The sequence below is a fragment of the Heterodontus francisci genome, chromosome 19 (genome assembly GCF_036365525.1).
Source record: "Heterodontus francisci isolate sHetFra1 chromosome 19, sHetFra1.hap1, whole genome shotgun sequence".
NCBI classification, from domain to species: domain Eukaryota; kingdom Metazoa; phylum Chordata; class Chondrichthyes; order Heterodontiformes; family Heterodontidae; genus Heterodontus; species Heterodontus francisci.
In genome coordinates this window covers 20,504,202-20,517,308 of record NC_090389.1, presented here as the reverse complement: position 1 = coordinate 20,517,308, position 13,107 = coordinate 20,504,202, and the positions used below count along the sequence as shown (strand labels likewise).

The window sequence follows — 13,107 nt, the reverse complement described above, 5'->3', positions numbered from 1 at the left end:
CTATTATTGGGGTGGCGCAGTGGTTAGCACCGCAGCCTCACAGCTCCAGCGACCCGGGTTCAATTCTGGGTACTGCCTGTGTGGAGTTTGCAAGTTCTCCCTGTGTCTGCGTGGGTTTCCTCCGGGTGCTCCGGGTTCCTCCCACATGCCAAAGACTTGCTGGTTGATAGGTTAATTGGCCATTATAAATTGCCCCTAGTATAGGTAGGTGGTAGGGAAATATAGGGACAGGTGGGGATGTGGTAGGAATATGGAATTAGTGTAGGATTAGTATAAATGGGTGGTTGATGGTCGGCACAGACTCGATAGGCCGAAGGGCCTGTTTCAGTGCTGTATCTCTAAACTAAACTATTAGTCACAAGCCTCACACTTGTGTTGTTAATGGAGAGAGTAATGTGAGGTGATGGATTAATGACACCCTACAAGCAGTGAATTGTACTTTATTAAAGCAAGCTGGCCTGAAGTGTAACCTTCCTTCTAGCATAACTGGTACAAATATGGTAAATGAGCCTAATGACAGCCTTTTCTCATGTTGCAGTTCAGCTGTGATAAGCAGTCTAGACAGAGCTGTGAATTGTGTCCAGTTTTAAACCAACTTCCTTCACCCCACCGTTGTTGGTTGTGCCTTCAGCTGGGGTCTAGGCCCTAAGCTCTGGAATTCCCTCCATAACCTTCTCCACCTGTCCCTCACCATTATGACCAGAAGCTTGGTCAAAGAGATCTGTCCTAAAGTCACCTCCTTTGGCTCATTGTCAGATTTTGTCATTGCATTCCTATGAAGCACCTTGGGATGTAATACCATGTTAAATATGCTATATAAATGCAAGATGTTGTACATGAAATTTACCTCAAACATTCCAAGAATTCACTCTGAAAATTATGTTCAATGATTTGCACTTTTTCCTTAGTAATTTTAAGAAATGTTTTGTCCTACTTGATCCTTTTTGTCTGTAATAGAGAGGAGGACGGTCAGTGGAAAGAGGATCAAAAGCTTGAAGCCCATAGTGACTGGGTCCGAGATGTCGCCTGGGCTCCATCTATTGGGCTTCCCACGAGTACCATTGCCAGCTGCTCCCAGGTAAGCACTGTGCATTAAGGATGTATGAGCAGTCTATGGTGAGTCAGTGCCACCTGGACAGACAGCAAAGGATGAGGCTGTCCAATAGGGGACTTATAATGGTGACGGTGATTTGAGGCTTGCTGCAGATAATGTTTGGGGTTGGGGGGTTGCGGAATAACCAAACATTTTGGAGAAATTTGCAGTTCTGTGGAGCATTTTACTGGTAGTACAGATCCCACCTAGATCACAAAACATGCAGAAAGGTTAATAACAGCAATGGCTTTAAGCTGTATCTTCTCTTCGAAAGGGAACTGGACTGAGGGCATTGATGGTTCTGCATAGGAGCCCTCTGAAACTCTGCACCACATTGTTTTGGGACTAAAGGGTCACACCTCTGTCAGCAGAAATTGGATGCTTCAACACGCTGGAAGCAAATCAAAGGTGAAGGAGTCATGTGCAGCAGAACTGGTAGTGCTTTTGGAACAAGACGACTGTGCATAGTGTTTAGGCTTGTGAAGTGGTGTGATGCAGGGAGATTAGTGCAATGCTATCCAATAGAAATTGCTGATTAGCCACATGCAGTAATCTTAGGATCAAACACCATGTGCAATCTCATACAATACAGGTAACTGTACTCCATGTGTATATATTAACCGAACAAACATCAACCAGTAAAGCAATCGAAAAAAATTCATACACCCAGCTTTTCGTGTTATTTTACCAACAAGTGTGCCAAAGGGCTCACAGGAACACAAGAAATAGGAGCAGGAGTAGACCATGTGGCCCATCGAGCCTGCTCTGCCATTCAAAATGATCATGGCTGATCTTAGGATGCAACTTCACTTTCCTGCCCGCTCGCCATGCCCTTTGATTCCCTGAGAGACCAAACTCTATCTATCCCAGCTTTAAATGTATTCAACGATGGAGCATCCAGAACCCTCTAGGGTAGAGAATTCCAAAGATTCACAACCCTTTGAGTGAAGTGATTTCTCCTCATGTCAGTCCTAAATGATAGGGCCCTTATCCTGAGATTGTGCCCCTGCGTTTTAGATTCCCCAACCTGCAGAAATAATCTGTCTACCCTATCCAGCCCCTTTAGAATCTTTTATGTTTCAATGAGATCACCTCTCATTCTTCCAAACTCCAGAGAATACAGGCCCAATTTATTTAGAGTCATAGAGTTATACAGCACAGAAACAGGCCCTTCGGCCCATCGTGTCCATGCCGGCCATCAAGCACCGAACTATTCTAATCCCATTTTCCAGCACTTGGCCCATCGCCTTGTATGATATGGCGTTTCAAGTGCTCATCTAAATACTTCTTCAATGTTGTGAGGTTTCCTGCCTCTACCACCTCTTCAGGTCATGTGTTCCAGATTCCAACCACCCTCTGGGTGAAAACATTTTTCCTCCCATCCCCTCTAAACCTCCTACCCCTTACCTTAAATCTATGCCCCCAGGTTATTGACCTCTCCGCTAAGGGAAAAAGTTTCTTCCTATCTAACCTATCAATGCCCCTCATAATTTTGTATACCTCAATCAGGTCCACCCTCAGCCGCCTCTGCTCTAAAGAAAACAACCCTAGCCTTTTCAGTCTCTCTTCATAGCTGAAATGCTCCAGCCCAGGCAACATCCTGGTGAATCTCCTCTGCACCCTCTCCAGTGCAATCACATCCTTCCTATAATGTGGTGCCCAGAGCTGTACACAGTACTCCAGCTGTGGCCTAACTAGCATTTTATATTGCTCCATCATAACCTCCCTGCTCTTAAATTCTATGCCTCAGCTAATAAAGGCAAGTATCCCATATGCCTTCCTAACCACCTTGTCTACCTGTACTGCTGCCTTCAGTAATCTATGGACAAGTACACCAAGGTCCCTCTGACCTTCTGTACTTCCTAGGGTCCTATCATCCATTGCATATTCCTTTTCCTTGTTAGTCCTCCCAAAATGCATCACCTCACAGTTCTCAGGATTAAATTCCATTTGCCACTGCTCCGCCCATCTTACCAGCCCATCTATATCGTCCTGTAATCTAAGGCTTTCCTCCTCACTATTTATGATACCACCAATTTTCGTGTCATCGGTGAACTTACTGATCATACCTCCTATATTCACGTCTAAATCATTAAAGTACACGAGGATCCCTGCAGTACACCACTGGTCACAGGCTTCCACTCGCAAAAACAACCCTCGACCATCACCCTCTGCCTCCTGCCACTAAGCCAATTTTGGATCCAATTTGCCAAATTGCCCTGGATTCCATGGGCTCTTACCTTCTTAACCAATCTCCCATGCGGGACCTTATCAAAAGTCTTACTGAAGTCCATGTAGACTACTTAAACTGCTTTACCCTCATCTACACATCTAGTCACCGCCTCGAAAAATTCAATCAAGTTAAGTAGACACGGTTGCCCCCTGACAAAGCCATGCTGACTATCCCTGATGAATCCCTGCCTCTCCAAGTGGAGATTAATCCTGTCCCTCAGAACTTTTGCCAATAGTGTCCCTACCACTGTTGTTAGACTCATCAGCCTGTAATTACCTGGTTTATCCCTGCTACCCTTCTTGAATAATGGTACCGAATTCGCTGTCCTCCAATCCTCTGGTACCTCTCCTGTGGCCAGAGAAGAACTGAAAATATGTGTCAGAACCCCTGCTATCGCCTCCTTTGCCTCACATAACAGCCTGGGATACATCTCCTTTGGGTCTGGGGATTTATCCACTTTTAAGCCCGCTAAAACAGCTCATACTTCCTCCCTTTCAATGCTAATATGTTCAAGTATATCACAATCCCCCTCCCTGATCTCTACACCTACATCGTCCTTCTCCATAGTGAACACAGATGAAAAGTAATCATTTAAAACCTCACCTATGTCCTCCGGCTCCACGCACAGATTGCCACTTTGGTCCCTAATGGGTCCTACTCTTTCCCTGGTTATCCTCTTGCCCTTAATATACTTATAAAATACCTTGGGATTTTCCTTTATCTTGCCTGCCAGTGTTTTTTCATGTCCCCTCTTCGCTCTCCTAATTACTATTATAAGTATCCCCCTACACTTTCTATACTCCTTTAGGGCCTCCGCTGTTTTCAGCCCCCTGAATCTGCCATAAGCCCCCTTTTTTTTCCTTATCCAATCCTTTATATCCTTGACATCCGGGGTTCCCTGGACTTGTTGATTCTTCACCTTTATGGGAACATGTTGACCCTGAACTCTCACTATTTCCTCTTTGAATGACTCCCACTGGTCTGATGTAGACTTTCCTACAAGTAGCTGTTCCCAGTCCACTTTGGCCAGATCCCGTTTTATCATATTGAAATCGGCCTGCCCCCAATTCAGTATCTTTATTTCTGGTCCATCTTTGTCCTTTTCCTTAACTACCTTAAATCTTAGAGTTATGGTCAGTATCCCGAAATGCTCCCCCACTGACACTTCTCCCACTTGTCTGGCTTCATTCCCTAGGATTAGGTCCAGTACCGCCCCTTCTCTTATAGGATTTTCTATGTGCTGGCTCAAAAAGCTCTCCTGTATGCACTTCAAGAATTCTGCCCCCTTTAAGCCTTTTTCACTAAGACTATCCCAGTTAATATTGGGGAAGTTGAAATCCCCTACTATTATTACCCTATTATAAGTTTCACATCTTTTAAAAAATATTCTGCTTTTCTATTCTCATGACCAAAGTGCATAACTTCACACTTCCCTACATTATACTCTATCTGCCATCTTATTGCCTACTCACTTAACCTGTCTATATCTCTTTGCAGCCTCTCTGTGTCCTCCCCACAGCTTACCTTTCCACCTACCTTTGTATCATCAGCAAACTTAGATACATTACTCTCTCTCTCTTCATCTAAGTCATTGATATAGATTGTAAATAACTGAGGCTCTAGCACTGATCCTTGCAGCACTGCACTATTTATTGCCTGCCAACTTGAAAATGGCCCATTTATGCCCACTCATTGCTTCCTGTCTTCCTGTATGCTGACATGCATACACCGTGCAAATGAGTATCAAGATCACATATACAATGACGGTGTCTACTACTAATTTTTAATTTTCGAATCCGAAATGAAATTAGCAACATCTGAATTCCCAATTAGCCACATATGGGTCAGTGTTTGGTCAGCGAGAGGAATGGATGACACTGTGATTCAAAAATAGATGTCCTGAATCAGGATTGAGTTCTCTCTAAGTCAGACTTTATTTCCAAATACTAACAAAAGGGCTGCACTGGGAATCCAGGAGTGTAATGATTGAAATGTTGGTGTCACTTTTTTTGACGTAGATTTGAGTCTTTCACCCTGTAATACTTTAACATGCCTGCAGGGGTGTTAAACCTCTGATCATCTTTGCACGTTCAAATCTTTGACTGTAAAAGCAAACCTTTGTTGTCGATGTGATTGAATGCAGGATGAGGGGAGTGACCCCATAGATTTAAGACAGTTGACACAAAAACAAGGGGGAAGATGAGAAATATTTTAATTGAGTGAGTTATGATGGCCTGGAATGCACTGTCTGAAAGGGTGGTGAAAACAGATTCATTAGTGACTTTCAAAAGGGAATTGGATAAATGCTTGAAAAGGAGAAATTTACAAGACTATAGGAGAAGATTGGGAGAGTGGAACAAATTGGTTGCTTTTTCAGGGACGATAGGCCGAATAGCTTTTTTCTGTCTTATCCATGCCTTTACTCACTCTAGATTTCACTATTTCAACGCGTTCCTAGCTGTCCTCTCATGTTCTAGCTGTTGTAAACTTGAGGCCATCCAGAACTCCACTGCCCGTGCCCTAACTCGCAACAAATCCTTCCTGTTCACCCATGACCTCTGTGCTCGTTGACCTACATTGGCTCCTGGTCAAGCAATGACCCAATTTTAAAATTCTCATCCTTGTTTTCAAATCCTTCAACAACCTTGCCCTTCCCTATCTCTCTCTAATCTCCTACAGCTGCACAACCCTGCAAGATATCTGCATTCCTCTACTTTTGGTCTGGTCCCCTATTTTAATCGCTCTACCATTGGTGGCCATGCCTTCATGCGGCCTAGGCCCCAAGCTCTAGAATTCCCTTTTTAAACCTCTCCACCTCTCTTTCCTACTTTAAGACACTTCTTAAAGCCCACCTCTTTGACCAAGCATCTGTCCTAATGTGTCTTGATGTCAAGTTTTGCTTTATAATGCCTTGGAGGCGTTTTATTACTTTAAAGATGCAAAATAATAAATAAAAGTTGTTGTATCATTCTATGATTAACCTCCGGCCCCCACAGGATGGCAGAGTTTTTATCTGGATTTGCGACGACCCTGCTGGGAACACATGGACGCACAAACTGTTGCACAAGTTCAATGACGTAGTGTGGCATGTCAGCTGGTCCATCACTGGGAATATCTTGGCCGTCTCCGGAGGTGATAACAAGGTAACAATTACTTGCTTTGGACATGTTTGTTGTCCTAATGAATAGTGTGCGCAAACTCTGAATTTCTGAAGAGGCACTGTCCTGATCTTAAAAACTGGGCGGCACTTAAAGTACGTAGAAAAAACTGTCCCTGTACACTGACAAATCCTAATTTTAATCACTCTCATATCTTTGCTTCAGTTGCTGTGTTTTTTAAATGAATTTTTTCTTCCTTTGTTTCTCACACTCCCTCTTTTCTCCTGTATCTTTCCTTCAGACTCACTGCTAGTCCATCCCATAGGTTTAATGAAATACATGCATATATTTTTTAAATGAACTCTGGACCGATCAGGCTGTTGTAATCTAATCTTAAAAGTTGTGATTCGTGATCTAATCCAAGTCACCTTGATTTAAATTCCAGGCTATAATACTCTGCCAGGGATCTGTTATTTTATATGTCATGTAAACCATCTTAATGCCTCAATTGAAATTTGAGCCTGTAATTTACTCCTGAGGGTCTGTAACTCTATGTACAATTCACTGAGCTGGGTTACTTTGACTACTGCACTGACAGACTGCTGTGATCTTACTGTGCCAACATCACATATTTAATCCTTTGGTGGTGTCAGGAATATTTTCATCAGTAAAACAGTTCTGTGTTTTATTTAATACTTTAGTTAATTTCTTAGCTATTCTATAAAAATCTTTTCACACAACAGAGTAATAAAACCTTTATGTAGTACATTGATACTAACTTCTTTGTCGCCCACAAATAAAAAAAATCAGGTTTTTATATACTAAAGATGATGGGGGTGGTGTGATTATAGTCACATTTTGAGTTGTCGATGATGGGTACCAGCATCTATTGCATTTCCCCATCATATCCTGTATATTTTCAATCGATTTGATCCACCTTTTTTTTGTTCTAATTTTCTGCTCTTTCAAGTGCTAGTTCATTCTCGGATGTGCTTTCATGGATGCATGTAAGCCTCCAATATTGTTCTCTTTACTCGAGCTAGACAGTGTTGGTTGACTCATGTTCTCGCCTATTCCACAGATGTACAGCTTCGAACGAGGGATCACTGGGAATTGGGAACACTGATGTCAGTTGAAGCATTCAATATTAATTAACTTTGTAGATTATTGGTGAACATGAAGCCCTTCTGGCCTCTATGGCTAAGTTTACTATACTAGATAGTACCTTTGCTGACTTGACCACTGGAAGAGCTCAGCTCTGTTGTAGGTTCAAGCCCCACTCCAGAGACTTGAGCACATAATCTTAGCTTACATTCTCGTGCAGTACAAAGGGAGTGCTGCACTATTGGATGTGCCATTTTTCAGATGAAAATGTTAAACCAAGGCTGCCCTCGCCGATGGGCGTAAAAGATCCCACAACACTATTCAGAGGAGAGCAGGGGAGTTCTCCCTGGTGTCTTGACCAACGTCAATCCCTTAAGCAACATCACTGAAACAGATTATCTGGTCATTAACACATTGCTGTTTGTGGGACCCTACTGTGTGAAACTGGCTGCTGAGATTACTACATTACAACAGTAGCTACACTTCAAAAGCTGTTTCATTGCTGTAAAGCGTTTTGGGTCATCCTGAAGTTGTGAATGATGCTTTATAAATGCAAGTTTTTTCTTTACTTGAATTAGCACTGTGCTTGTTTATACCGTTAGCATCAGTCATCTATAATCAAAAGACTGTCATTTAATCTGGAAATTTAAATGATGTCCATAAATCACGGGCATGGTATTGTAATGGTCATCGTGCTAGACAAGCAACCCAGAGGTTGAGAGTTCAAATCCCATGGCGAGTTGAGTAATTGAATCCAATAATTCTGGTAATTAGTGGGCTGGACACAGAAAATGGATTGTAATAAAAACCAACTGGGTTCACACGTCCTTCAGAGAAAGGAACCCCTATCCACTCTGGCCTACGTGTTACTTGTGTCAAATTGATTAAGCCTCACACCCTCTGAAGTAGCCTAACAGGCCTCAGTTGTACAAACATCCACCCACCAACCCAGGGAGGGACAATAGGTGTGGTTGTGGGGTATGATCCTTTTCTTCTCCCATAAATAGACTGGGTTCAGTGGCATAGTAGTTATTTTACTGGTCCAGTAATGCAGGGGCCTGGACTAATCATCCAGTGAATGTGAGTTCAGATTCCACCATGGCACTTGAGAATTTAAATTTAATTGGAAAAAAGATAGATAGAGAGATACTATTTCTGCTTGTTAGGGAGTCTAGGACTGGACTCATTAATCTCATAGGATTAATGCAATACATGCATATATTTTTTAAATACACTCTGGACGGATCCGGTTATTTTAATCTAATCTTAAAAGGGAGCTTGGTCTAAAAACTTTTTAGGAGTGAAATCAGGAAACATTTCTACACAGGGTGGTAAGAATATGGAACTCGCTTCTGTAAATGGCAATTGATTGTAGATCAGTTGTTAATTTTGAAATTAAGGTTAATAGATTTTTGTTATCCAAAGGTATTAAGGGATATGGGCAACGATAGGTATATGAAGTTAGGTTCCAGACCAGCCATGATCTCATTGAATGACAGAACAGGCTCGAGAGGCTAACTGGCCTACTCCTGTTCCTATGTTCCTAAAACCCCAACAAAATCTGGAAATAAAAAGCTTGTACAGGTTATAGTGACCATAAAGCTATTGGATTGACATACTAACCCAACAGGTTCACTAATGTAATTTAGGGAAAGAAAACTGCCATTTGGCAGATACGTGATTTCAGTTCCACACCAACATGGTTACCCTTGAGAAATAACTGAGTGAGGGCTTCAGAGATGGGAAATAATTGCCGATTTTGCCTGAGAATGAATTAAAAAATTACTGCTTTACCATACACTCTCAATTGTCTCTAATTCTACATATTGTGGTTCTAAATGGTTCTTGCAGGAAAAGTAATCTAGTAATTGTTTTAATGAAGGTACTTTGCACTGTAAGTATGCTTTTACAAAAATGTGTTCTCATATCTGCTACAACATGTGTATGTTCTAATACAACCTAACCCATCACCATCTTATCCATTTTGATTTTACAGGTCAGCTTGTGGAAGGAGTCGGTAGAAGGCCAGTGGGTTTGCATCAGTGACGTGAACAAGGGCCAGGGGTCGGTATCTGGTATCACAGAGGGTCAACAAAATGAGCAGTGAACAGCAGAGGAGCATCACAGGAATGGTGTCCTGAATTGTATATTTGGCAAAATAAAATGGATTCCAAGAAACTAGGAACAAAAGAATAAGGAGTTTTGTGTCCTCGAGCCCTGTACTGTTCTGGGAGGGGAAAATATATTGATGCAAGTCCTGTTGCCATTGACATGCAAGGAAGACCCTTTGTAATTGTTGCATTCAGAGTGCCTTGTAGTGGGGACTAAGGAGGTGCTGTTTGGCCAGGTTGGTTGCATTTAGAAAGATCAAAATGCATATGCAACAATAAATGCTGTGTTTGAGGTGCTTAAGCCAATAATGTACAGTCACAGCCCAAGGCTGTACACTTGATAGTGGACACAGCCACTGGCTTGTCTGTCACATTACAATAGCTTACCTCCAGCAGCAGATGGTAATAGGATCTTAAATGGCATGTTCTTGGACAACATGATGACCAGTGCATCAGAACCACAATCACGGAATTCCTAAACGGAAGACAGGGAAATTTGGGGTGGGGGTGGGGTAGGGGGTGTTGAACCTGTATTGTTCCCGCCCACCTCTTGCGAGCCACTTTGAGTAGCGTTGGCAGAACTCTAGGAGCAGGTTACCTACTGAACAGTTCATCCCACAAAAAAAGGGGAGAAAAGCTGCCCTGCAATAACATTGCACTGTGGTGCATCATCATTTTTAAAAAAAACTTGTTTCTCCACTAAATGCTCCCGAACAACCAGACCTCTTCCCTACATCAAAATCCTTTTACTACATGGTTGGCAGTTGCAATTTAAAACGCCTCCAAATCTCTCCAAAAATAAAAAGGCTCAAATTTGTTGGACTGCTGGAGATTTCTGCTTCTGATTGTCTTTTGGAGGCAAGCCCATGTGGGGAATTGACCCATTCTAGTACTGGCTGGGTTAGTGTTATGTGTACCCCAGTTGTGTCTGCAACACTTCATTTCAACGCCCATTCGCCCCCTACAAACTGGTCCGAATGCAGTGTTCAAGTCTCTGTGAATGAGCCCATGGCTGAAATCCATTTTCATCAATATTTTGTTCAGGATAGTTCAAACTGTAAACTGCAGGAGTTATATAGTGTGGGCTCATTTAAAAACTTCATTATGAAGACTAGCAATTAAGCCATTTGTTTTAAATATTTAGTGCTTGTTTCCTGTGGCTCTCTGACTCACTGGTTTACATGGAATTGTTTAATAAATTGATACAATATTATTGCTTCATGCTGGGATTTTCTTAATATCCTTTTCTTCAGAACGAGGATCTGCCATTTAAAGGACTTGATCCCTGAGTCAAGGAACACTCTTGTGGAAACTTAAGACAGATGTTGTCAACAGATAAACAACAGTTACCCTGTATGCAACAAAAACAAGAAATGCTGGAATCACTCAGCAGGTCTGGCAGCATCTGTGGAAAGAGAAGCAGAGTTAACGTTTCGGGTCAGTGACCCTTCTTCGGAACTGACCCGAAACGTTAACTCTGCTTCTCTTTCCACAGATGCTGCCAGACCTGCTGAGTGATTCCAGCATTTCTTGTTTTTGTTTCAGATTTCCAGCATCCGCAGTATTTTGCTTTTAGTTACCCTGTATGAGTTTTATAGCTGCTTATATTTTTATTAATGTAGGTGACTGACTAAAGTCTAAGTGCAAGGCAGCAGCACTGTTAGAAAAGGATAAGAGCAAAAGTGTGGATTAAGAAGTGAGATGTTGGGTAGCATTCAAATTGAGTCTTTGAAACTGTAAAGGAGGAAGGGCAGACTGAAGGAGGTAGTTATTGGGTCATGGAACAGAGTGTGATGAGTCATGATGTTAAAACCCTTCCACAAATTTCACTTTAGATTTGCACACCATTATAAGGTAGATACAAATGAGGATGGGCATTTGGCTAATTACAGCTCTCCCATCTAGAAAGATTACAGTCTGTCACCACACACCACCCACCACCGCTTCAGTCTCCCCATCATATTATCCAACTGTTAAGAGGATTCCAGAGTTTTTGCCTCTAAGATTCTACCTAGAAGTCGATTTTGTGTATTAATCACTCTGGGTGCGAAGAACTTCCATTCTAAATTGCTAGTCACTGGCTTGAACCTCTTCTGTCTCAGTTTAGTTTGAAGTAGTGTTGCTTATTTGCCTTGTTTATACCATTTAATGTACCTGGAAAGGCTAAAAAGCCCAAGTTTTTCTTTATAACTCAGTCTAACTCACTCTCTTCTGTACTGCCTTCAGGGCTTAAATGTCATGTGTCTCAGTGACCAAAAGTGGGTACAGTGCTCAAAATGTAGTCTGACCCAGAGCATTGTATAGTTTAAGCATGCCTTCATCTGATCTGTATTCTGTTTTAGCCATTTAGTTTTTCAATCATTTTGCTTTATTTGATGTTTTGCAATGTTTGGAATTTAGCTTGCTAATTCATCATTCAACAGCTCTGCTGTTCATGAAAAAAGGTTGCCTCAGTGACAGAAATTGTCACGCAATTAGAGGCGAGCAGCTTTTAGATACTGAAATTGCATGGAATGTCCAGGTGTCTGTCCATGGTAAGCACCTGTGCAGCACATGTGTAGCTGAACTCACGTAAACTATAGGAGGTAACTTCTCATCAGATACAGAATGCTTCAGGAAAATGCCTGTTTGCATGCCCTGCTCCTGTATCAAAGTGCCTTTGCTGAAGGGAAAATTCCTGGTGGAGGGATGAAGAACTTGCATTCATATATGGCATACTACCTTGGCCTAAGATTGTCCTGAAGTGCTTCACATCCAAGAAAATACTTTTTGAAGTGTACTTATACAGCAGCCAATTTGCACATCGATCCCACAAGCAGCAAATGAGATGAATAACTGGCTAATATGATTTAGGTAATGCTTGAGTGATGAATGTTGAGCAGAATGCTGGGAGAATGCCCTGTTCTCTGAATCATTATATGGGATCTTTCACATCCACCTGAATTCCAGGGACTGGTAGACAGGATATCAATTTAATACTGCAAAAGACACGACCTCTAGTAATGTGTTCAGTAGAGCAAAGTTTATCCATGTGAATGGACTCTTCACTCATGATCAGTTCTCCTACTGATAAATTTAGTTCTCCAGAAATGGACCTTGTTCTATAGTAAAAGTCTACTGGAATTACATTACATTGAGATGTAAATATGGCCCCGGACATTGCTGATCCCTACCCTAGGAAGGCGTGCTTTTTTATCTGTTTCCCCTCAAAGCATAATTAAGTCATAGGCATAGTTAATTAATAAGCATTAGATGAAAGGAATTATGGTCAATAATGATCCTTCCCACTCCTCCCCGCCCCTTCACATCTTCTAGCTATTGGGATCTGTTACGACCGACCGCTCCAGTCAAAGCCCCCAATCAAAATGTACGATTCTGATTGTGGTGGGAGAAATGCACTGTTAATTCAATCCTGTCCCTCCACAGATCGGCTAACATATAATTTTAAACTTTCCAAATTAAAGACCC

The 13,107-nt window shown here is 42.0% G+C and overlaps 1 protein-coding gene across 2 annotated transcripts in view; it reads left to right on the top strand.

The window, feature by feature from the left end:
• sec13 (SEC13 homolog, nuclear pore and COPII coat complex component) overlaps positions 1-10,852 on the top strand; it is a 52,024-nt gene extending 41,172 nt beyond the window's left edge. For both annotated transcript variants that reach the window (XM_068051435.1, XM_068051436.1), the window contains exons 7-9: positions 958-1,078; positions 6,323-6,469; positions 9,525-10,852. In XM_068051435.1, coding sequence (XP_067907536.1) covers positions 958-1,078; positions 6,323-6,469; positions 9,525-9,635 — 379 coding nt within the window. In that variant the 3' untranslated portion in view covers positions 9,636-10,852. The remainder of the gene's footprint in view (positions 1-957; positions 1,079-6,322; positions 6,470-9,524) is intronic.
• Positions 10,853-13,107: the final 2,255 nt, after the last annotated feature.